This window comes from Ischnura elegans, chromosome 7 (assembly GCF_921293095.1).
Source record: "Ischnura elegans chromosome 7, ioIscEleg1.1, whole genome shotgun sequence".
In the NCBI taxonomy this organism is placed as follows: domain Eukaryota; kingdom Metazoa; phylum Arthropoda; class Insecta; order Odonata; family Coenagrionidae; genus Ischnura; species Ischnura elegans.
The window spans coordinates 113,522,244-113,549,516 of NC_060252.1; the positions used below are offsets into that span (position 1 = coordinate 113,522,244).

The 27,273-nt window shown below is 40.0% G+C and overlaps 1 protein-coding gene across 1 annotated transcript in view; it reads right to left on the bottom strand.

Annotated features, from left to right (window-relative positions):
• Positions 1–27,273, bottom strand: part of LOC124162866 (DNA-dependent protein kinase catalytic subunit-like) — a 299,017-nt gene that overhangs the window by 242,131 nt on the left and 29,613 nt on the right. Inside the window, exons 7-9 of the mRNA XM_046539551.1 lie at positions 25,428–25,639; positions 17,920–18,077; positions 4,414–4,667 (exon numbers count right to left, since the gene is read on the bottom strand). Of these exons, the coding sequence (XP_046395507.1) occupies positions 4,414–4,667; positions 17,920–18,077; positions 25,428–25,639 (624 nt within the window). The remainder of the gene's footprint in view (positions 1–4,413; positions 4,668–17,919; positions 18,078–25,427; positions 25,640–27,273) is intronic.

Sequence of the window (27,273 nt, forward strand, 5' to 3'; positions counted from 1 at the left end):
TGTTTGATAAGGTATTAATAATCCTTATTTAAGCCAAGCGCTACCAGCTAGCATGGTACTCGGCTACCTGCTAGCATCCTGCGTCGTAATAGCGCTCAGAGCCTCGCCCCAAGGTCACCTCACTTGCGGCAGCGGGAACCAGAACGACGTCACGCGGAGTTTTCCCGGCATTCATACTTACCCGTCGCGTTTTCGCGCGCTTGAAAATTTTCACTTTTAATTTAAATCGCGAAAAATAGATATCGTCTTATAAAACTCTAAAAGCGTTAAATACGTACTTCAGGAGTATCAATATTTCGATTTAGGCAATAAAAAAATAATAGGAAACCACCCTATTTGAGCATTACGCCAAAATGCTAAGCCTCCGTCGTATTTCTTCGTCTTCCCGGTATTTATTTTCCTGCTTAAAATGCTTAAATAAAGTCAGAAATATGTCGTGTTTGGTCTTATTCTTTTTTAAATTACGCGCACATTACTAATATTTCAATCCAATAAAAGTGTAATAATAATTGCCGAAAGTCATTGTTAGACACCTTTCGGGCTAGTAGATGACTCATGCAGCAGTTGACCTCCAGAAAGGGGGAAATTCGAAGCAGGTAGGTAGAAAAAGGTCAGTGGGTGAGAAAAGGGGGTGGGCGCGAGACACCTTTATATTTTTCTCGCGTAACTTGATATTTTTTCGAAGCTAAGGTCTTCGTAATACAATCCCTGCGCGAGCTGGGATCTTTTGTTTGATTTTGGAGAAGAGGAAATCGTCAAGAGTGGGTGAGGCGAATGCTGAATGGAAGGGGATAGCAGATCGTGGGAAATGCGCCAATGTAACTATCCCACGGCACTGAGTTCCTCCCTAAGGTAGTTTCATCTCCTGGGGAAGATTCAAAATAAGTGCCTGTCGTTATTAGCCACAAAGGACACATGGCAAACACCTCCTCTCATTTTATCAAAAGATGGATGCCGGAAAATGGTCAGTGGGGAGAAAGAGGGAAGGGTGAAACGCGATTCTATTATTTTCCGGTAACTTGATATTTTTTCAAAGCTGAGGTCTTCGTAATACGATCCCTGCACGAGCCGGGACTTTTTGTTTGATTTCGGGGAAGAGGAAATCGTCGGAGGGGGTGGGGCAAACGCTGAATGGAGGGGGATAGCGGATTGTGGGAAATGCGCCAATGTTGCTATCCCACAGAACTGAGGTTCTCCTGATGGGACACCTGGGATTTTCGGATTTTTTTCATCCGATCAATTTCGGTTCCCCACGCCGAACTCTTTTCACCGCTCTAACCCGCGAATTTGATGTAGTTCGTCAGCTTGCCTAAAACGGCGCTGCATGCACTAAACGACTAGAGTTCTCATTTTTCCGAGTCAGCCACCAACGACGTGCGAGCGACAGAGTATGACGCGAAATTCAAAGTATTCGAGGTATTTGAGACGGTACCTTTGGCATAACTATTCGAGATCTCGAATATCGAATACTTTCTAGTATTCGAGTATTCGCGGATACTATTCGCACATCTCTACTTAAAAGCATTACCATGCAGAATATTACTATGAACTTCATTTCATTTTTACTCATTTTTTAGTGGTCCTGATGAATTTAAAAAAACTTACTCCCTGTGTTAGTGTGACATGTTGAAATGAGTTAAAGAAAAGGGTAAGTTTTTTATTACAGTAGACTCTCGTCAATATGAACACTGTTATTAAGAAGTTTTCGTTATTACGAAGCAAATCATCGGTCCCTACAAAATGGCCCATCCAATCTATAGTTAAAGAAATATTATTACAAAATTTTTGTTTTTACAATACAGTGAGTCCTCGCTTAACGTCACTTACCGTTCCTGAAAAATGTGACGATAAACGAAATGACGTTAATCGAAGCATAATATCCCATAAGAAACAATGTAAAAAGTGAATATCGGCTCCTAGACCTCACAATTCCTAAGCGAAAAAAATGTTAGCGTATCATATCTGGGGCATTTTTTACAGAGGGAATGCCAAACTATCACATAAATACGAGTTCCTGTCTTCATCAACGACAATAGCAGCAGTGACGTAAATCCTTCTTCATTTTTGTATCTTCCAGCATTTGCTTTTCGGCTTCGCTATGTTGTTCGCATGGGCATCATCATCGCTGAAACATCGTCGCAGTTACAGAAACCAAAATTATTGTTAACTCGGTGAAAAGAGTGACGACATAAACTCCTAGTTCTACACGGAAAAATGCCTTGAAATCACTTTTTAGGTTCCTGAAAACCATTATGTCAAGTAAAACCTTTCGCACCTATGCAAGAATTCATTTTGCAGAAATTTTTGCAAAAACCGTAATCGCAATTAGCAATAAACACACCGTTTTACACTTTGCTTAGACTGACTTTATTACCGCCCACAAAACGAACAACCCGCAACGCCCGCCACTTCGCCTTTTTTTTGCGAGAAATTTTAAAGACTTGACGTTATCGCGAAACGTAGGTGCGATAAACTAATGACGGTCTCGAAAATTTCGTGACGTTATCGCGAAATGACGTTAAACGGGGTGACGTAGAACGAGGACTCACTGTATTACAAACCTCAGTCCCTATTGTGGTGGTTATAAAATGAACTTTATTACGAAGTTCCACGAATAAACAAAAGCATTTAGGTAGATATACACTACGCTACGTTAAAGTCCTTCTCGTGCACTGTGCCCAAGAGCATCAATTATGGCTCATTCTTCAGTAAGAGGTACTTCAGTATGCACGCAACATCATATGATAAGCTTCATTCCGGTGAAATCATGGTGACCCATTCATAACCACACAGAAATTACAATCAGTATGTCCTCTTCTTACGAACATTCGATTTACGAGCTTTCAGAGATACAAAGATGAGAAAAATTCAAGCGTTCCCAAAATTTCAAATTTGGCACCTTAGGAGTTGGCCAATGCGACGCAGTGCGGCGTAAAGGAACTCGCACTTTCAGCACAGACTGAGTAAAGTGCCAATTAAATCCATTGTGAAGTCAGATAAGGTTCTCCATCTCTGCCGATGTTTCGATGGTCGTGTCGTCCATCGAAACGTCGGCAGAGATGGAGAATCTTATCCAGTGGGAAACCCAAAATAACTTTAACAACATCATACGCCGGGAAAACCTCAGAACTTTCTTCAAGTCAGTAACTGTTCAGCATTTTGCCTGTTTTTCCTTCCCGCGGACAGTGCATTTTATTCGGCTCCATCCACATTGCACGCACCGCTAGATCAGTTCGTCACATAGCGAGTCAGCACACCATTGTTGTGCAGTGTTTCATTCTGCAGGATAACCGCACTCCTCGATGCCCTCCCTGCATAGGTTTACCAACTTATGAGCAAGGTCTCAAGCAATGCATCATCAACATCATTAGTCAACAATCCTAAGATTGGTTTGACGCAGCTCTCCATTTCTCTCTCCTATCCGCTAATCTCTTCATATATACATATTTATTCTCTTTTACAACCTTTATAACCTGTCCGATATAACTCATTCGGGGCCGTCCCTTGCCCTTTTTCCCTTCCACTTGTCCTTCAACGATTGTCTTCATCAGACCATCGTGCCTCAAAATGTGGCCAACTAAGTTGTCCCTTCTTCTGCTTAATGTTTTTAGGAGGCTTCTCTTTTCCCCTACTCTCCTTAGCACTTCATGGTTACTCACACGGTCAATCCATTTTATCTTCATCATTCTTTGGTAGCACCACATTTCGAATGCTTCCACTCTTGACTTCTCTGCTGCTGTCAACGTCCAATGCCTCGCTTCCATAGAGAAACATACTCCATATGTAGCACCTGATGAATTGTTTCCTTACTTCTATGCTGGTATTTTCAGCTGTAAGAAGATTCTTCTTTTCGTAGAAAGCCCTCTTCGCCTGCGCTATTCTACTGTGTATTTCTTTCTTGCTCCATCCATCGCTGGTAATTCGAAGGAATGCATCTTGTTCGTATATCGAGGACTTATGTATTCAGGAGATCAACCCTCAATTGCGTCATGTCGCATTCTTCTATTGAGAAAATTAAACAAATGTGCCTGTTTTAATATCTTAGCACATAATTTAAGCACGTACATTATACACTTGAATCTGAAGCTATTTTGCAGAGTGATTGTAAGTTCAGGAGATTGAAGAGAGACGAAATTTTGACAAACCATGTTTTTTTTTTCAACAATTCCTAAAAGAAACTATCATACGAACTTCCTTATTACGAACCTCCGGCTTTTCGGTCCTGTGAACTTTTTAATAACGAGAGTCTACTGTAAGCCACAGCTGGTCCTGAAATCTAAACAAAATTGAAAATTCTGCAAGCCATACAGCAACATTGCATCCTATAACTTCCACATTTCTCTTAAGAGTTGAAACTTATCAATAAAATTTTACTCTTAATTAAAACATTAGAACTAAATCAGCACTACTCACAGACATTTTCCAGGAAAACATTAACTAGAGAGCCTTTGTTCATCAATTGACAGGTTACAGTAATCACTGTTTCTGCACATTGGTGGTTCTTCATTCGATCAAAGTTGGGGTAATTTTCAATCAGGTGAACAGTTATTTCTTGAAGAGGAAGAACTTGATCCATGGTCACATGATCAAGATTGCTAGTGATTATACCCAAAGTTTCCAGGTATGTAGGCAACAAACTAAGAGATGTCTGATAGTCCTTCCCTCGCCTAGAATATAAACATGTACGGCTGTTAATGACTGCCTGCTTCTCAGAACAAAATTATTCATGTGAGTTTGTGAGTTTATTTCGAGCAATTAATAAATCATTCATTTATTTTCATAATGTCAACAGATATAATGAGAGATAAAAGTAAAGATGACAAAGTTGATTGAAAGTAGGCATCGGTTTTGTGATCTTATTTCAATGGAACAAAATTTATCTCCCACTGAGCACACTACACACCAAAATCTTTTGAATTTTGAGATCATCATCAAATTAAATAGGAACAGCCAGCTTCCTGGAAGAGGTCGGGAATTAGCATCTACTAAAAGATTAGATATTATGCTGTGGTCCACTTTGAGCTCAGAAAGCTCATAATCATCACAATGAAAATGCTCATAAAAAAGCGGTCCACTTTGTGTTTGGACCTTAGGGTTGGGGTGAGCGGAGGTTGCGGTGATGGATGTATGAGTGGAGGCCTGGGGTGGGGACCAACAGTGGGGGAGGCCCTGGGGTGACTTGATATGGTGCGCGGGCCACACCCTCAGAGACGTATAAACAAGGGGGGCAGTGCTTGGTATGGCATCAGCCAAGAAGCATCTATTCTGTGATGTAAACCATTTCTACTAGTTAATACAGTCCACTAAGTACCTTTACCCATTTTTCATTTCATTGAAGTAGCCACCCTTTAACAAGTTGATTTGAAGAGGCATATTTAGCATCTTTTTTGGTCGTTCGAGAGAGACTGGGCGTCTGTCCCGACCGAAACCCATCAGTTAATCATGACCGTCAGGTCCAGCTTTCCCCGGCCTTATATAGCCCAAACCGACCAAGATGGCCGGCCTAGGCTAGATTGGCAGCAGGGAGAACTGTCCTAGAAGGATGGTCGGCCAGATTGGCTTCGGTGGGGACAAACCTCCAGGACGCGACTCGCGTCGCATTCTTTATTATGTCAAGCAACAAATTACAATATAATTCATGTTCAAACAATAGGCCGGAGCCTTTGCGCACAGCATGAAGGACGGATTGGTTATCTACATATATAACGACCTCTGAGAAATCAGGAACATTGTTGAATAAAATAGTCATCCCTTTTAAGGCTGCCATCCCCTCCGCGTAATAGATGGGCTGCTGCTCTTCAAAGGCTCGATGTGCTTGATGTCCAATTGTGGTGACACGATGGCCCACTGGAAAGGTGTCGCATCCGCGTACCCAATGTAGGATACCCGGGAGGGAGCACACCGGCGAACTTGATGGAACACTTGCTCGTTGTAACACTTCTCGAGCCACTTTGTGTTGCGTTTATACACGTTAGAAAGTAAGAAATAAGGCAACCTCATTGTGTAGCATATCCAGGCCTCGTATCCCGCCAGTTTCGGGATGTCCAGGGCACGTAAGCATGGGATAATTTTGATTGCGAGGTGTAGCCTGGATAGAGCACTCATCGCCATTGGGGTAAACTTTTATCCTAGGCAAGATTTCAAATTCAGGACTCACCGCAATAGGGATAGTTTGTGGCCGTGTAAGCAGCTCCTCTAGCGGAAGCATGTCCGGTCCGTCAAGTGGGGGAATACCTATATCCGAATCCTGGTCCACTGGAAACCGTGTCCTCTGGGGCATCGAACTCCTCGATGTCTGATGTCCTCTGGCTGATGCCGTCGTCCAGTGTTGAGGTGACGGAGGCAGTGTCGTCGTCGTCACAAGAGGAGCTTCCCGAGTCGGCATCCGAGAGGGTGAGGCTGAGGGCGATCGGGTCATCCGGCTCGCCGGAGTCATGCCAGCGGAGACCGGGTCATCCTCAGTCAGCAGCTATCCCGAGAAGAAGGGATACCTCGTGGCCGTCACGCTTGGCAAGTTTGACTGAGGATGCGTTATTGCGTAATAGGTTCAAGAGCTCAAGACACTCCTGCTCGGGTGGGAGTTCAATAGTATTTGGGGGACGCTCCAGGCGGAGGTCCTGAAATCGCCGATCCTCCGTGAGGGGCTGGGTGCCGGGTGTGTAGGGTACAGCTGGTTGACAGCTGGGAAAAGAGACCAGCGGCTGTGTCTGTGGCTCCGATTGGAGCACCTGCGTCAAAGGTATGCCAGGGATTCTGCTGCTGTGGCCCCTGCACGCTGACAGTCTTGGGGGCCCTGGACTCAGTAATCACCTTGAGGAGAATAGGAAGACAGGAAGGTGGCTCCTCTGGGTTGCTGGGCTGCTGCCTCGTTCCAATCAGGCTGCATGTTAAGGAGGATGAGTGTGATCCTGTTGGTGAGGTATTGGGGATCAGAGTCGGCGAAGGTGAATTGCACTGAGGTGAGCGGGAGTGCGAGTGGCTGCGACCGGCTCTACTGCGGCCCCCCGGAGACACGGGGGGGTTCCCAGACCCCATCTTGGTCTTGGGACCCTAGCTGCATTCGTACTGGTCGCTGGTACCAGTCCCGAGAGCGAAACGATAGGCATGAGTGTGGCGGAGAGACTGGGCGCCTGTCCCAACCGAAACCCGCCTGTTAATCACGACCCTTTTTTGGTCCTTGGGGCCAGATAGATATGATCGGTTGGTGCATAATAATAGTGTTATGTGCATTAGTGTTGTTATCATTAACACTCGTCAAACACTCCAGTGAACGTTGCTTCCAGAACAGTCTCGAGTTTGATTCCGATGAAATTACAGTATTGGTAGCGGGAGATCACTTCAACAGTGCCCTTTCATAAGGGATAATTCTGGCGTCATTGCTTCCGTCAAAACATCACGGCGGGCGGCAAGCGTTGAGAATAGCCTCTCACGAGGCGAATCCAATTTTTGGAGTCATCCCCACTCATCCTAAGGATTAAGATCTTTGAAGGTAGCCTCTCAGCAGGGGATGCACCCAACTCCACGCTAGCATCTACGACGCACTTTTCTCAAGGACATAGGTGAGAACTTCAGCAAGAGCACAGCTGACACAGATAGGGCTATTGGAAGCCTTTCATGCTGCAAGGAGCTCATCGCGCAACATCACCATTACTGCACAGCGTGCTAGCCAACCAAGATAAGTACCGTATATCTCCGAATATAGTCCCCCCTTTTATACCAAAACTGGCTGAGGAAGAGTAAGGGGGGGGGGACCGTAATCGAGTGTAATCCAGTTTAGCATACTAAAGGTGACCATCAAGTTATAAATAATGGTAAAATGGCTAATGTTCTCATAGTCTTTCTATTTGAGGATTAATCGGAGATATGAGTAAATACTGCCACGTTTTCCAGGAAATTACGACAATTTTTACTAGAGATGTGCGAATAGTATCCGCGAATACTCAAATACCTCGAATACTAGAAAGTATTCGATATTCGAGATCTCGAATAGTTATGCCAAAGGTACGGTCTCGAATACCTCGAATACTTTGAATTTCGCGTCATACACTGTCGCTCGCACGTCGTTGGTAGTTGACTCTGAAACTCAAGTCGTTTAGTGCATGCAGCGCCGTTTTAGGCAAGCTGACGAAATACATCAAATTCGCGGGTTCGAGCGGTGAAAAGAGTTCGACGTGGGGAACCGAAATTGATCGGATGAAAAAAATCTGAAAATCCCAGGTGTCCCCCATCAGGAGAACTTCAGTTCCGTGGGATAGCAACATTGACGCATTTCCCACGATCCGCTATCCCCCTCCATTCAGCGTTCGCCCCACCCCCTCCGACGATTTCCTCTTCCCCGAAATCAAACAAAAGGTCCCGGCTCGTGCAGGGATCGTATTACGAAGACCACAGCTTTGAAAAAAATATCAAGTTGCCGGAAAATAATAGAATCGCGTTTCACACTTCCCTCTTTCTCCCCACTGACCATTTTCCGGCATCCATCTTTTGATAAAATGAGAGGAGGTGTTTGCCATGTGTCCTTTGTGGCTAATAACGACAGGCACTTATTTTGAATCTTCCCCAGGAGATGAAACTACCATAGAGAGGAACTCAGTGCCGTGGGATAGTGACATTGGCGCATTTCCCACGATCTGCTATCCCCCTCCATTCAGCATTCGCCTCACCCACTCTTGACGATTTCCTCTTCTCCAAAATCAAACAAAAGATCCCAGCTCGCGCAGGGATTGTATTACAAAGACCTTAGCTTCGAAAAAATATCAAGTTACGCGAGAAAAATAAAAACGTGTCTCACGCCCACCCCCTTTTCTCACCCACTGACCTTTTTCTACCTACCTGCTTCGAATTTCCCCCTTTCTGGAGGTCAACTGCTGCATGAGTCATCTACTAGCCCGAAAGGTGTCTAACAATGACTTTCGGCAATTATTATTACACCTTTATTGAATTGAAATATTAGTAATTTGCGCGCAATTTAAAAAAGAATAAGACCAAACACGACATATTTCTGACTTTATTTAAGCATTTTAAGCAGGAAAATAAATACCGGGAAGAAGAAGAAATACGACGGAGGCTTAGCATTTTGGCGTAATGCTCAAATAGGGTGGTTTCCTATTATTTTTTTATTGCCTAAATCGAAATATTAATACTCCTGAAGTACGTATTTAACGCTTTTATAGTTTTATAAGACGATATCTATTTTTCGCGATTAAATTAAAAGTGAAAATTTTCAAGCGCGCGAAAACGCGACGGGTAAGTATGAATGCCGGGAAAAACTCCGCGTGACGTCGTTCTGGTTCCCGCTGCCGCAAGTGAGGTGACCTTGGGGCGAGGCTATGAGCGCTATTACGATGCAGGATGCTAGCAGGTAGCCGAGTACCATGCTAGCTGGTAGCACTTGGCTTAAATAAGGATTATTAATACCTTATCAAACAGAATGTGTGATTATTAAGACATGTTTCCCTGAGCTCTGTGCCTCATGCATGTATTGGTAACCTCAGACGATGTAAAACTACGATCCTCTCGCGTAGAAACTAGGTCCCTGTGATGTCACGTGGAGTGGAATCTGGTAATTTGTATATTATGAATACCCTAATGGTGGGTAACGAATCACAATCAATGCCTTTCGTTTTCTTTAATGAAGGAAACTACCCTATTGTTTACATAAAATTAAAATATTCCATTAATCAGCTAAATTCCTGTTTGAATCCTTTAAAGGCAATCACAATTACTCGCCAAAATCTTGGGTTTCCTGCTGCATAGGCGACCTAGTCAAAAATTTTCACATTCATCGTTTATTATTCGAGGTATTCGAAATTCGAGGTATTCGAATATTCGAGCAATGATTTGATATTTGAATTCGATATTCGAATTCGAGAAATCTACTATTCGACCCATCCCTAATTTTTACCACAAATGTTGCAAAGATACGATTCTTCCAATTCAAATAGCATATCGAACATGCGTTTTCACAGAATCCATTGGGTAGCCATTAATTTTTCTTGGAAAAGTATTGTTAGAATAATTCAATCAACACTGATCACTTAATGACGCAAAACAATAAATAATTAAAATCAAAGCTAAACACACTATCATTACATTAATTGAACACTAGAAATTGAATCAATAGTACATATATGTACCCGTCGCTCATTTAATAGATACACGATTTAAATCATTGCGAAAAATAAACCGATAAAGTGAACCTTTCGTGATGATTTAGCATTTCATTGCTCCGTAGCTACTATACGTCCATGTGCCCGTGCGGTTTGTGTTTACAACCACTGCCCTTACCGCCTTCACAGAACAAGAATGCGCAATAGTTAATGCATTTGTTTCTGAAAAGGCGCAATAATCGACGGCTTTAAACCAATGTGTTCAACGATAGGGTGGTTTCCTATAACATATTTTTTTATTGCCTGAATCGAAAGATTATTACTCCTGGAGTACGTATTTCACACTTTTAGATTTTTAAATGATGATATCTATTTTTCGCGATTAAATGAAAAGTGAAAAATTTCAAGCGCGCGAAAACGCGACGCGTAAGTAGGAATGATAGGAAAAAGTCCGTGCGACGCATTTCTGGTTCCCCCTCCCACCTTGTGAGGTGACCTTGATCGAGGCTCTGAGCGCTGATAGGACACCGGATGCTAGCGAGTAGCTGAGTACCTTGCTGGCTGGTACCGCTTGGCTTAAAAAAGGTTTATTAATACCTTATCAAACGAAGGAAACTTTCCGAACTTAGGTATTTTTAATGTGTGATTATTAAGACATGTTTCCCTGAGCTCTGTGCCTCATGCATGTATTGGTAACCTCAGACGATGTATAACTCCTATCCTCTCGTGTAGAAACTAGGTCCCTGTGACGTCACCTGGGGCCTAAGTCTGTAACTTAGTTTTCTCCCGAGTTGGGAGAAAAGAGACTCGTGAAGCACCAGTTTCATCCAACTGAAGTCTGTAACTCGTTTCTCCCGGTAACGGAGAAAACTTTCTCCCAGTAACGGAGAAACTGTTTCTCCTGGAGAGTATCTTTCTCCCGACTGAAGTCCGTAACGTGATTTGGAGAAACTGACGCGCCCTGGACGGGAGCTTTGGAGTCACCCGCCCGGGACCCGGCGATTCATTTTCTCCATAGGAGAAACGAGGAAAATACCAATGGCGGACCGTTGTGGGCGATCGTACTGCGGTTCTAATTTTATTCTAATATGGTTTTTTACGTATTTGTGACAAAATAGAACACGAAAATGCATTCTTCAAGTTAGGCAGGCAACGTATGTAGTGTAATTTGTGATGAGAATAGAAATTTTTGTATGGCTGCATTTGCAAGGAAACTACGTGCAGTGAACTTTCATTGTGCCTCTAGTATAAGTGAACAAAATTTGTGTCCTTAGTGTACCCCTTAGTGAATTGATCGCACATAGACGATGAAGTAAAGAGTGAAGTGTGTTGTGAATGTAACATCTTCGACGAAATTATTTCGCACGTATATAACTTAGGCTACGAATCAACTGCATACATTACGATGAAAGGTATATAACTATTGCGAAGGGGATATGTTTCATATTTGAACTAGTCTTACTTTAGGGATACATCGAACGCCTGTTAATGTTCATTCTGTTGTATAGTGTGTTATCTTGTTTTGTATTATTGTTCTTTTGTTTGGTTGATGTATGAACCTCCCAAGAGAGGGAGTCTTAGTTGTTGTTCATGTGATCATGAACATATGTATATTCATGCATGTGATCTAAAGAAGAGATCTGTATCACAAAGTATGTGATGTTTTTTGTGAAAGATTCAGTAATAAAACTTGGTGGCAGCGGTGATGGCTTCGCCAGTTGGAATGTTGGCCGCGTTAAGCACTATTGGGGATATGGCAGTGAATTGGAAGAAGTTTCGGCGCCAATTCGTTACGTTTGTGGATGCCTATTACGACAAGGCAACGGAGGCCAGGAAGGTAGCGATATTGCTACATTCAGCGGGTGAAGAGGCTCAGGAAGTATACGAGTCCTTCCAGCTGGATGCTGGAGATGAAAAAAGAAACTATTATATTACTACACACAACAATCAGCAGACAAAGTCTTTAAACTTACTTGGCCATTTGACTTGTCTGCCAGACCTCGTATTAACTACAGGATTACTCTCCTGAAGAGAGAATGGCTCTCCCCTTGCTGACACATTCAGATTACTCTTCTGAAGGAAGACTGGCTCTCCCCTGGCTCTCCCCTGGCCATCCCCAGTACCGGGTGGGTCAAAAGGTCATGTTTCAAAAGAAACCAAACTCCATTTGGGTACCGGGAACTATTTTGGAAAAGGGTCAAACTCCCAGATCGTATGTGGTTGAGGGTGAGGAAGGAAGGGGAGTGTACAAAAGAAATGAAGTGAATGTGTCAGCAAGGGGAGAGCCAGTCTTCCTTCAGAAGAGTAATCTGAATGTGTCAGCAAGGGGAGAGCCATTCTCTCTTCAGGAGAGTAATCCTGTAGTTAATACGAGGTCTGGCAGACAAGTCAAATGGCCAAGTAAGTTTAAAGACTTTGTCTGCTGATTGTTGTGTGTAGTAATATAATAGTTTCTTTTTTAAAGGGGAAGATGTTGTATAGTGTGTTATCTTGTTTTGTATTATTGTTCTTTTGTTTGGTTGATGTATGAACCTCCCAAGAGAGGGAGTCTTAGTTGTTGTTCATGTGATCATGAACATATGTATATTCATGCATGTGATCTAAAGAAGAGATCTGTATCACAAAGTATGTGATGTTTTTTGTGAAAGATTCAGTAATAAAACTCATTCGTTTGTTCGCTTCTAAGTTCTGTTTGATTTTATTACGTATTGCATCTATTACCAATTCCCAATTCATTGTGAGATTGTGAGGTTTTGGCAGTGTTTACATTTTACGCATTTAGGTGCGTTGTTGTTTGTTTTTGTTTTGGTCATATCGTCATGTCTTGGTTACGGTAAGAGTGATACTGAAATTCGAAGTTTGTTGGTGTTACAAAAACTGGTTTAGCAATTTGTTTCAGCCTATTCATTTAATTGTCTTCGCAATGTTAATGTGAAATAACGTAATATGATTCTAAGTCCTTAGTGATGAGTAGGAAGTGAGGTGTGAAGAATCCTTTCGAACTTCAAGGAGTGCAAATTCTTTTAGTGTGTGCAAAGTGATTGGAAAACCGATTATCATGTTTTATTAGTGTTACATAATAGTGTTTTATATTTATTGTTTTTCATTGAAACAGTTGATTCGGAATATACTGATTTTAAGTATCAAAAAGACTGCAGGAGAAATGTGCGTTGTAGTGCTATATGTGATATGATGAGCAATAAATATGTACAAGTAAGGGTAATTTTGCTTTGTTTTTTATGTATAAATTCCTCTAGATAACAATTTTTCCCATGTTTTCGCTCTTCTACGCTGTCAGTATTTGATAATTTTAAATGTAGCAAGGCAGGTTTTTGTGTTTCCTTAACTACAACATTTTGGGAGTTTGAAAACATATGTTACTAATTGCTCGTACGTAGGTATTTGCAATGTAATAAATGTGTACCATTCACACATTTACCGTAACGTTATTTTCTTTAAGATTCTTTTCTGCATAGTAAAGTTTTTCAATTTTCTTTTTCCACTCCCACATTGTGTATTTCAGCTTTTCGAGGATAAATGAATGTAATACTGACGTTGATAGTTATGTTTTTCCATACTCATCATGCATTCACCAATGAAAGTAAGCATCCGAAGTGCAAAAAAATATGCCATATATATCATCAATGAATACAGCGGCCGTTTGTATACAAGATAACCTACATCTAAAACATAAAAATGCTTTGGTGTTACGCATTAGTCTCTCCTTTTTCAATGGTATAATATACTCTTTTGTGTGTACTGACGAACAAATATATCTGCGATGGATTTAAATCGATTTATCCACTATCAATTATAATTTCGATGCATCAATTTCTTGTATTTGAAAGTTTAACTTTAATGATGAACGAGTAGCCCTTATTACAGGTGAGAATCGTTTGATTTCCCTCTCGTTTTTTTATTTGAAACAAAGCTTTTCTATTGGTTCTTCACGGTATCGCCGGCTTCGGATTCAATATTTTTCATACCTATCTGCTCTTCCTATCCGATACCGAGAATTAGAGTTTTCTCCGGTAGCGGCCAGGAACTGATGTTTTCTCCGCCAAGTTACGGACTACAGTCGGGAGAAAACTACGGGAGAATACACTTTCTCCGGAGAAAAGAGAATTCAAGTTACGGACTTAGGCCCCTGGAGTGGAATCGCATGGGCGCCAATCTGGCCTTTTTCAAATGAGGATAAAATTTGACCCTTGCCATTCGTCTAAACCGGTATTTCTAAAACCAAATAATTTGTGTATTATGAATACACTAATGGTGGGTCACGAATTGCTATCAATGCCTTTCGTTTTCTTTGATAAAGGAAACTACCCTATTAGAAGCGCCACCATTACTGCATTTGATCGAAATCCAATGACTCAGCATCGAAAGTGTGATCAATTTATTGAGGAATATCTTCAATTAGCCAGGGTAAGTAGGATCGATAAATCACCTCACACAATGTTTCGCAATTATTTCTGCGATAGTTTCTTTACTAAATATAATTTTACGTTTATCAGAGAGGTGATGGATCTAGTAGAAAGACGAGGATCAACCCTACGGCAGATAAGAAGCCATCAAAGACGGGGTTTCGATGTCAATTTAAAAATAGCCGTTGCAGAATACGCCGTAAATCATAGTATTCATATGGCGGCTGAAAAATTTGGCATGGAAAGAAAGTTTGGAAAGAGCGGTTACCCCACTTGTAAAGCGCTAATACATCGCGGAAGTCATTTCGAGGGCCTCAATGCGGCAGATTCAAAGAATTAGAGGAAAATATCATCGAATTTGTGCGTAAATGCAGAGCAGAAGCTCTTTGTGTAACCTATGCAATGATTCGAAACGAGGCATTGAAATTTGATATCATAATTTTTCAGTTTTAATGTTTGTTAGAAAAAGTTTATTTCTTAATTTTATTACTTTGATATTTGTAAGTCCTGTAGTTTAATTATATTACTTTGCAGGCATTTGATGGAAATATTTTTATAATATTTATAATTTATATATCACAATATTATTTAGATTTCCTAAATTCTTCTAGTCACTTGGATTTGTGATGACTTGATGGGTTTGTTACACTGGATCTAAGGAAGTTTCAGGGCCGAATGCAATACTGTTCATGAGCTTTAAGTTAAAGCTTATATATTGACATTGTCTGTAGTCATTTGTAAATCAAAAATATCAATAATTTGTGAATGTTTAAAAAAATACAATAGCCTTGGATACTTGAAAAATTTTCTCATTTCTTCATTACATCTGGGTAAGGAAATATAAAATACTGATACATGCAATGAATCACAACATGTTTTAGGTATAGTTATTTTGTTGTGATGGAAAATATGTGAACAGATTTGTTCTTAATCTTCATAGAAAAAAATAGTTTTTATCGACTCTAGAATCTTAACTTGCTAACCACAGAAAAATAGTCTTCCTTTGCATTTTAAATTTTTTCCCAAAACTGAGGTCTCAAAATTAAAGGGGGGAGCACTATATTCAGAGATATACGGTATTGCTTGAGTCTGGCTTAGATTTCATTTCTTTGTATTGCATTTATTCCTGTATTACCTACCCATACCTTAATCATGCCATCCAAAGGCGTGTTGATTAAAAAGAGGGCTTCAGCCAAGGGTAAATTAACACGGGCAAAAACTTTCCTTGATAGTTTCAAAGAAGGATCGGATGCAACACAAGCTCATGTGAGATTGGAAAAAGAGACAAGAAAAAAATCAGAATCAACCCTATTTGAAACTGGTAAATAAAAAACTCACAATGCCAACAATCAAGAAAATATGTAATCCTTTCATGAGTAATAAGAGTCTCAAGGCCTGGTTACACGGTACATTCGAATGTACAAGAATCTGTACATTTTTCTGAATGGTTTTCTGAACAGATTCTTGTACATTCTCATGGACAAGATCCACGAGTAGGTGGTTACACGGTACATTTTTTCGGACATTTTTTCGTACATTTTTTAATGCGCAACAAATTATTTCAACTTCAAATATAAACCAATGGGGAACATGCAAACTTTTTTAAAAGTACTAGAATAATAAGATCCTTACCTCAAATGTACTTGCCGAAAATTTCGCGGATGAATAATGTTTTATAGCTGAGATATGAGTCTTTAAAAATAATCTTCATCGACTGTTTGAAAACACGTGACGGAGCGTGTGCGCGTTACATCACGGCCTGGAATCCACTGATGACAGACTGAGGAAGTGGATAGAAAAACTGTCTATTTAGGGACTCAAACGCAAATTTGGCGAATATGATTACCGCTTTAACGTCCAACTTCGGATTGTGAATATATTGGGTTGCCAAGGCGTTGTTGAAATAAATAAAGGCGATTGTTTGGGGGGCTTTGGAAAGATTAAATTAAAATAAGTTGATTGCAGATTGTGATCTACGTTACACACCTAAAACATTTGCTTAATGCAGTAAGTATATTGTAGCATGGACCTTCAACAGAAAAACGTGTGAAAACCATATAAATAGTGTATCCCATAAAACCATATAAAGTGCCCCGACATCTAGTACCTCTATTTACTCGCCGGAGAAGTTTTTTGCTTATGTTCGAAGGGACAAAAATAAGAGTAATGAGAGGTTGATGATCCGCAGAATGGAGTCAAATACATTATCTATATTGTCAACGGGATATCCTCAACGTAAGTACACTATTAAATCAGGGTTACCGCAGGATTTTATCAAGTTAACTTATTTCACTTTGTAAACAACTCTATAAATGTACCTATCATTCTACCCATTGTAGGATCAAATTATAAGGAAAGTGGCTGTTTACGAGAATAAATACTGATTACGATTAAACCACGGTGAAAAATAAGGAATGTAATGGGCGGCCGGCCTCTCGTCAAAAGGAGCCCCTCTAACAAGGAATATTCTCAAAGTGTCTTTCGCCGATATCGTTAAAATTTTGTTGGATAGTAGTGTTCCATAATAAAAGCACATTTTCAAAATTTCTCGTGCCCTTAAGCCTTGTGATATAATAAACAGGACATAATAAAGGCAGTTGAATTTTAGATTTGAAAGCGAGTGTGTCGTGATTTCTCTCCATCCTTCTCCTGTGAATCGGCGCATGCTACAGGAATATACGAGAAATATAAGGCTTTTGGCAAGGTAAATTCAATATTTATTACTGCGATGCCCATAACGTTCGCTGCATGTCAACACAACACCTAAAATTTCGACTCGCTTTGCAGTCGGTCTCGATTCAAAAACAGGAACTTGAGTAAATACAGCATATATAGTATTTGAATCTTATTTCTTTGCCTATCACATGCTTTTTATGACCTTTTAACAATCATTTATATCTCAATCTTGGACAATTCTCGCGGTTCATACATTCAGGGCCTTTCCATCTGATCCTTCATTTTACCCATCCCCTTTTCTTGTGTTCCATTCTTTCGCTACCCATATCCAATCAGTGAGATATCCAAGTCAAGCAAGATCATATCAAATCGAAATAACTATCGGGGCCGTACGTAAACAAAGAAGTCGCCTATACAAGCCAGATGGAATGAATGTGTCGTTTTCGTATTCTGCCACCAGGTGACTCTGAGCTCAAATTGTATGATTGTCTGAATGAAATTAGAGCAGGCGTTCAGAAATTCATACATTCTTACATTTTGCGTGGTTACACGGTGCATTTTCGCGTTCATTCTGAGATTCAGACATTCTCACATTTTCTTGTACATTCTCATGTACCGTGTAACCAGGCCTTCACAACCATCAGAAAACATTTATGTAACCTAGGTCACTCATTTAAAAAATTAAACTTGCACAAAAGTTCCATAATTACCTAAAAAATTTCTTCATAATCTTACTTTCGACAAAATTGAAGATTTTTAATACTTCATTGTTGCCAAAAAGATGTTTAGCTGCAGTTGAGAGGAATCCAAATCCAACAACTGCAAAGCCTCTCCAGTATTCCTGTTTTTCAAGTGCCTGCATCAAATCCTAGAGTCACAAGAATACAATAAAATGAGGAGAAAATATTAAACTTGTAAACATTTTCCACGCTGGGTTTGAAACAAATAATTAACACTCACAGTGATAATTTGTTTCAATTCATTTAGATTCAAGGTGGCCTGTTTGAATTCTAAGGTCTGGAAGATTGTGCCCCAGCAACATGAATGTAAGGGTCCACAGGAATGAGGAATCAATGCACAGTATACTTCCACCCAACAAAATGTAACAAATACCACTGCTTAACAAACGGAAAATGTTTTCTTTCAAAGTTACATAAGACTCATTCCAAATTTCAAACTTTCTCTGCAGTTTTCGTGTATGTCTGCATTGAATAAATGTGTTCTGCCATGTTTTCTTCCATGGAATATTTTAACTAGCAAAACATTTTGAAATGCTGAAAGTATACATAATATGGAAAAGGCATCACTCTAAGGAGGCATTAAGCTTCCCTTAATACAATGGAATACAGCGTTCAGTCCTGACCAAAGCATTATACTAACATACAGTAAAATTAGTGATATCATGCCATTTTTCAATGGTACAATATTAAACACCTAATTCACAGTCCCAACATATCAAAAAAAAACCATTATTACAAAGTTTCATTCACACTTGATGGGATGGAAAACAAATGCTGTACCACAAATCACAATGCTTTGCCTCAGCACCTCCTGCACCCTGGAATTCTGGAATTTTTGGGCAAACAGTGGATGTTTTGCAGAAGCAATTAAGCAAGGTAGAGGGTAGAATCCCAATGGATTTGCTTTTTGATTTAATTTGTTGATGAAATCTATAACGGCTGAAACTGCTCTTATGGTTTTAAATAAGTACTACATAATATAATCATTGATCCCGACATTCCTTCAGAATTATTGAACTGCAAAACAGTTAGTTTAAGCTGTATTGAATCCTCAAATTAAATGCCTAAATTGATAATGGTGCTGGGATCCAGTGACCCTGCTTCCTCTCTTGTCTGAGTGCACTTGTTATCTGCATGAAGGAGCGGACTTCTCCACCAGCGGAATACTTTCAATGATGTACCGCTTAACTAAGCAGGCATTACTATTGTTCGTGTGCTGAAGCACATACCATTCAGGAATAAATTTAAAATAAAGAGTACATTGAATCTACCAGGCAGGGCTACTTTTACAGCATTCTCTCACGAATTCAGCACAGGGACCTGTGACTTGTATGTCTGGTGATTTGTGTTCACGTATATAATATTTTGCCCCTCCCCTTTGATCCCAGTTCAGATACTGTTTTTATTAGATTCAATCTAGTGGTGCTCAATCATTCCTAAATCACCAGTGACTACCTTAGCTTTCACTTCATGAATTTGACTTCAATGATTACGTGACAACTGGTGACATGAGTTTTTCTCTAAGGGCGGCTCCCACGATGGTTTTCTGAGAAAGTTTTTCATTGATGGCTTCCACTCCTTTCTAATTTAATCTTGGTGGAGATTCCATTGTTAGGCAAATATATTTTTGTACAGTTCACTCAGAAATCCTCTCTTTCATCTATTCCAAGGTCAAACTATGTCTCATTTAAACCCACTGAGAAACAAGACACCGGTTTTAAATGGCGTGCTGTGCAAGCAACTTTCCTCCATTTGTCCCACAGAGGTGGGGTAGGCCAAGTATTACATTTGCAGTAGGAATACGAGTATAATCACGTTATCACCGCGAAAAAGATCGCAGTCAGGAAGAAAAAGCTCTTAACGATTCCGGAAAGCAATCTAAAATAATAGAAAATGTGCGTACACCCATGTCTCGTATAGCGCAATTTCGATATAGCGCAAATTCGTTCCTCGGGGAAACATTGCAACGCAGTGTAGCCTAATCAAAAATTTTAAACGCTCTCGTGATAAAACATGAACTTGCGCTAAGTACACACATAATTTCTATCATTTTACGCATATTAATATTATTGCTTGCCTCAAATCTTCTTTTTAGTTTATATATTAATCGAAATCCATTGCTGTGCAATGGCCAAAAGTATTACTCGTCATTGGGTCCAGATAGCCGGCCTACCGAAGATTTATCTCGTCTCCTTAACAGAATGATAATAAATAATTTAGATCGTTAATTAAGCGTGGGGCTAGTGGAAATGAGTTTTTTTTTCAGCAATACGGTTTGAGACGTATTTTTGCCGTCGTAGGTTACCGGGCGATTGACTTCCAGGTAGAGGGTCTACGCTAAAGCCTTCAAGGTCATCGGTATTCACGGGGGAGAAATGGAGCGGTGCACAGTGGGCGGAAATCGGAAAAAGCCGGACAAAATTACAAAATGGCTTCTTTGAGGTATAAACTTGAAACTTCGCAGGTATACTCAGAAATGATTGAAATTTATGGATATGTACTTCATTTGACATAGATCCTACCCGTTACTGAGATACAGAGGCTCAAACGTGAGCAAATTTCCATAAAAACGCCTGTCTTCAATTTTCTCTGAAAATCTTCCAAAGTAAGTGGATGGTGAAGTTATGGGTGGATTCTTGCGAAATAAAAAACCACATAATCTGTTGGCATGGTGTTTTTTCTTTAATTTTCCGTAATCTTAAAGAATACCGTCCAGAAATTCTTACCGTGCAGTAACAAAATGGCGGATACTATTTTTCGACAAAGTTTTACATTTAGGTAGAGTTTCAAATAGGTTTTCGGCAAGGTCGCGCGGAGTAACTTATATGAGAGCATTTGTTGAAGATTTCTTAAGGTTTTTATGCAGTTTTCTTTGAAATAAGTTTGCGTCGCCGGAAATGACATTGATTTTTCGACCGCGCGGCAGGGTTCGTCTCCGCGCGTCGGGAGTTGGATTAGCCGCGACGCGGTAAGGTTATTGAAGCTGTATGGGTTTTAACGCTCACCATTCACCGTTTTTATGTTTTTCCTCAAGACACCGATTCTCAAATGGTCTACGGTGAACACAGTGGAGGTTTTTCATGCGATGTTATTGCACGTTTCATCGAAGTTGATTTCGTTTTCTTTGGATACGATCGAAGACCATACTTCTATTAAAAGCGTTCAAACCTCGAAAAAGTGAGTTGTTTTCCTGGGACTCATACAAAAAGACCTACCAGAAAGATACCAGCTGAGACCCTTATACCTTCTTCACTCTCCGATCCCTGACCCTCAGGATTCTACTTCGAAAACGGTCGTTTTATGACACCGCGGAGTGGAGCCTTTGACCGTCTTAACGGGGGTATTTCCACGGGAACTTTTTTAAAATGTGTATCATACCCTCAGTTCTACTTTATATCCATAAAATGTTTTCTTCTTGAGAAGAAGAGAATAATGTTCATAAATATGGCTAATAATACAGTGTTCAGTGACTTAACATAACTACTAATCATGAAGCTAGGGCATAACATCTGATGGCAACTAAATAATCTAAATTTTATGGACGAAAATTATGGATCGCGTGACAATCTCATGTTCGGCACCTACAGTTAGTACTAGAAAGATGTTGAAGCAGATACGATGAAGATAGGGTAGTTTAGGTAGACAATTCATCGGAACTTCTAGCTTTTTTAAAACGTGTGTCATACCCTCAGTTCTACTTTGACTGTGGTGTAGGAAAGTTAAGTTCTCTTGAGTGCGCAGAATTTGTGAAAGTGACTTGAATTTGTTTTTGGAGTGTAGAGATTTCAAACTTCCACTTGCCTGTAAGTACGTTTTTGAATAAATCCCCGAACATCTTTTTCAAAATAGTTATTTTAATTTATATTACCAATTTTTGCTGAAAAAATTCTTAGCATTCCTTTCCTAACTAAAATAAATTAAAGCTTAAATTATCAAATGACACTGTTTAAATTCCAATCGATACGACATATACAATATGTTGGAAGTAAGGAAATAAAACTTTGTAGGGTTCACTGTTATTTAATTATGGGCACGACCCGGGTTTCGTAACTTGGTTACATCGTCAGGTTGAGAACTTGGTTACATCGTCAGGTTGACGATGACCTGACGATGTAACCAAGTTACGAAACCCGGGTCGTGCCCATAATTAAATAACAGTGAACCTTACAAAGTTTTATTTCCTTACTTCCAATGTGGAGAGGTTTCACAAAGTAAAGCCTGAAGTTATTAGTTATATACAATATGCATTCAGAAAATCATATGTGGCAGTGCAGCGTACACAAACCAACAGAATATTTATCGATATCAGGTGTACGATATTTTACATCTCCTAAGTTATTCATACCCGACGCTCTTGCTCCGCAGATTTAGAACCTCATGATTCAGCTGTCCGTCAGTGTGTTGCAAACTAAAAACTATCGCTTTTCTTAATTTCGAAATGACTATACTTTCCTGTAGGATAATAAATTATATGGGTTTTAAGATTAAGAAAAAATTAGGAAAATAAGGTGAGCAATATAAGCATGACTTTTCCGTTGATCATTGTCAGTAGTAAACAGAACTTGATCGTGTAAATTCCTGATCATTAACGCCATCCACTTGCCTTTCAATATGTATAGGTAATGTCTCTGATTTTGTAACTTCTTTCGTCTCTTTTTTTCACCTAAAGCGGATGGGATGACAAAATCGTGTCGACGTCGGCCGTGGGTTTTCCCAGATAGTGTCACCTAAAATTGTAGAGCCCAGATGTGAGAAGTGCCTCTGGTGGAAGTTAAATTTTTTATCAAAAGTTTAGAGATAAATTTAATTAACCAAGAGAAAGTGGAAATAAGACTTGAGTCGTTACCTGTAGCGTCGTTAATCAAACTAAGAGATACAAGGGAACTCATGAATAGGAATTCGTCTACAGCATCCACTTGTTGCCACATTTGTTTATATTGAGAGTGGCCCAAACTTCCATCAAAACCGTACTTAGAGATTAATGTGTAGTTCACCACACATTTTAATTCTTGAGAGGTGGAAGTGGTGGCTAAGCAGGCTATTGTTCCCGATATGGTTTGGGTCAGTGGTGCTTGAAGGTTTACTTCGCACATGGTCTCGGTTATTTTAATTCCTTCGTTATAAAAGTCCTTTTTTTGTTAGCGCTATTCTGTCGTATCCGGGATACAAATCGTGTCCATGGCTCAGAGCTGTCCTACGGAAAGACCGATATTGACTCTTGGTCAACTCAGACGCAATCATCAATGACAGTGCCTTTTCCACTGTCATCTCAGTGTGGACCTTTTCACTCGTCCTCCACTTTGAAAGAACTCTCATGGCCCGAGTAGGGGTCGTAGTTGTTATTTCTGCAATTAGGTGAGCTGCTGCAGTGTCTCCCCTCTCTCTCAAACTCACAGATGCCGCGAGAGCAAGCCCAGCAGTAGTAGAAGTACATAGTTAGTAATAGATTGTTTAATTTGTGTATACAGTGGAGCCCCGCTAATCCGAAATAATTGGGACCGGACCCATTTCGGATTAGCGAATATTTCGGATGAAGCGGACTGTTATTAATTTAACGATAAATTATTAAATACAACGTGCAACTACATAAATTAATCGCCGAAACGCCATTTCACATCCGTACGGTATGAGAAACAAACAACTTCATTATGTACGCCAAAGCTCTGCACGGCTACCGCTTGTGTTCGTAGTTGCAAAGAAATCCGATAGGTAGCAGCACAACCTACTCTCCGACGAAAAAATGCTACAGACTTTTTTTAAACCAATGTAGTTTTGTTCTGTGACACTGTTTTGTTTATTACATTTTCCAACCTAAAAAACATACTGTAATTTTCAAAAATATCTTACCGTGTTTTTTCTAGATTTTATAAAGATTTGTTTTTTTCTGATTTAGATTTCGGATTAAGCGGATTTTCGGATTACCGGATTTTGGATTAGCGGGGCTCCACTGTATTATGAAAACTACAAGGATAATCAGGATAAGTGTACTGTAATTGTTCAAAATTCCACGGATGACGCTCCTTTCCAGCCCATTCTCCAACCGGCTAATTTTTTCACAGTTGACGTAGTTCTTCTCTTTCATATTTGTCATTCGATAAGTATATAAAGCTGTATGTAAAGAAAAACTTAAATGAGTTATGTTGTATGTAAGGAAAAACTTAAATGTAAATTAATGTTGAATACTTCACAATTTATGTTTGTTCTCTGCACTGGTGAAGTTGATTCCCTACCTTTTTCCCGAATCGTTTTTTCCGACAACCTTTCTCCCAAATTTTTTTTCCGAATCCATTTTTCCCGAATAACCTTTTTCCCGAAAGCTTTTTTCCCGAAACCCTTTTCTCCGAAACATTTTTTACCGAACACCGTATTTCCCGATTGTATAAAAAACAAGCTATTTATCGTAAAATTCAACAAGTGGGACTCCAAGTCCCTTAAAATGACCCAACAGATAGAACCCTCAAAACGACAGTTCATGATGGCAGCTTTAGCGTTTGTTCCAGTTGAAGACGTTGAAACAACTTTCGAGCTTCTAAGAACCACTCAGATTTATACTCGGCTGTAAAAGAGCGGCAGAAAAAACAAGCTGACACAGAGATTGCCTTGATTGAATTAAGAGTTGGGAAAAGTATCAAGGGCAAGCCAAAAAAGAAATGGTACAACATGCACGAGAGGCTGAAATCGGTTGTAGAAGAATATGAAGATTACAAGAACAATAGGAATTTTCTTGAATTTTTAAGAGCTATCGCACACAATATAATTTTCTAAAAAAATGATGTATCTTGTGTATGAATATATTTGGTTATGAAACATATGAACTCATTTTTATACAATCGGGAAATAAGGTGTTCGGTAAAACATGTTCAGGAGAAAAGGGTTTCGGGAAAAAAGCTTTCGGGAAAGAGGACGCATTACGATTCGGGAAAAAAATTCTTTCGGGAAAAACGTCGTCAGAAAAAACGATTCGGGAAAACGGTCGGGTACCGGTGAAGTTTGTCACCGTTCCAGCAGATGGCAGAACAATTGAGCACAATCGAAATTGCATCTGCATATGACTCACGTTAAAGGCAGTGCAGTGTTATTGAATTCTTGTGTGCAGAAAAAGAAACCATGGCACACATCTCTAAACATTTGTGTGTAGAATATGGCAATGCTACAGTTGGTAGGAATACAGTTGGGCGATGGGTAAAGGAGGTTACAGTCTCAGGAGATGCAGAAACAGAGCTCCATGATCGACCCCACAGTCGGCCTACAAGACAAGAGCTTTCATCCAGCCATCAGGGAATACATGCCCCCCCAAAAAGTTGGCACACGGCCATAGACGTAACAGGGATTACATAGAAAAAATTGAATATGGACAAGATATATTGATGCATATTTTCCCCTAATTCTGACTCTTAACAATGCATATGCTCTGAGAGAAAAATATGGGGCATTACTTTTTGAATGATCCTAGCACATATATCAAGTGAAACACTTACCTTATAAATAAGATGAACACCTTCAGCAGGGTCTTGGATTAACAGCTCCGAAATCACCTGATAGAACTTTTTCAATGCAGACCTTCCAGGTATACTGTCTTCGGCAAGGTCCGAAGAGGCCCAATGCCAGAGATTTGTATGCCAAATTGAGTAATCCTTCAGTATATGACGTGAAAATTGGGAGCCATGAACACTAAACAGGTTTAATGCAGCTGAAACATAAATACAGGGTAATCAGAGAAAGTCGTCAGCAGGTCGCCGAGCAAACCATTCCACGGTTGCATGCTAGCATGGATTGCCCTGAGATCTATGCATCCTGGATGACATCCCCAGCAAAATGGGCTTGTTTTGAATGATACAGCAAACAGGAGCACTTATTATGGGCACATGATTTCTTTTTGCTTTTCCACATGGGCTAATAAACCACAAAAAAATCTCTCGCTACAACGCTGCTCTCACTACAGGCCATACTAGACATAAGTTATAAGTCCAAGGAGCAAATCATATGCTTAAACTAAGCCCTGAAAAAATGGAAAATTTTACAGGCTACAAAAAGGGAGGCCTTGTCCAAAGTTGAAACGAAACATCAGCTGACAGAGAGAAAGAAAGAACTTAATTATTGGTCCTCCAATGGAAAGTTAACAAAAGAATATTTCAGAGATGCTGATCCATGAGGGTAGGCAAACCTCACAAATATGGGATTCACAGAAATTTCAAGATGATAATAAAAGTTTGCAGCATGATAGCCGAGAGGAGCTTCTCTAGCTCAAAGTGATAATTTTTTCTTCAATACAATGGGGTTGTCCTCAGATTTTTGTTTACAGCTGTATTTCAACGTTTGAGCTAACAAAGAAATTATAGTTGTGTCAATTTTCTTTTCTGTGTTCTCTAAGTGTATAAAAAATTGCTGGGAAAGTGACTGTATTTTTTAAGTGCACTGAAAATTCAAGATGATTATGTAAGTTTGCAGTGTGGCGCAAAAAAACTACTGGTACAACAGAAGTAATGTCTCCCCTCAATTTTTTCAGAGAGACGCAATGTAGTCAATAATTCAAATTTAAAAATATACATGTACCTGCTTGCAAAAAAATCATCTTTGTCCATGGTATCATTTCACTATCACTGTTATGGCACCAGACAGTACACCCCTATTGTGCCCCCACAAAAGCTATTAGAAAAATTATGTCGAAACAATAATCAGCACATGGCAAGTTTTGCGGGTTCCCCTTCCATTGAATTCCATGCTTAATTATCAAAGGTAATTTCCTGTGTATAAATAAAGCACACTCCCGATCATCCTGGTGGGCTAATTAACGATTAATGGGGAGAAATGGCACGAATAATCAGAACACACGGATAACTTTCACTTTAATATCTTGTAACATTCATAATTTACGTAAATTATGCAGTTATTCTGTCATTTAGTACGGATGCTTTAAAACTACTGCTTGACGTCAGAAACTATACTGTCAGGCACCACGCCAGTTGCCTCTCGCTCAAGTTGCAACTGCTGCGGGATGGGTATCCGTGATCACGGAGCATGTTCGTGCCCTGCGAGGCTTGGGAAACAGGAACACGGTGTTCCCATGAATGCAGCTAGTGCGATGCACACGTGACTCTTGCTAGTGACGCGAGCCTTGGCTATGCTTGTCAGAGCCACTTATTACGTGGTGGAGAGAACGAGAAATATAAGGAACGTAGAAGTCAGACGAGGAGGTTAAAATCGGCAAAGTAGAGGAAACAGGAGAACCGACAGTAGATTTTCTGCACCCTAAGGAAGAAAATCACTGCAGCCGGATAAATGGGAGTCTGCTGTATGTTAAATTTTGCAACTATGCAATTTTTT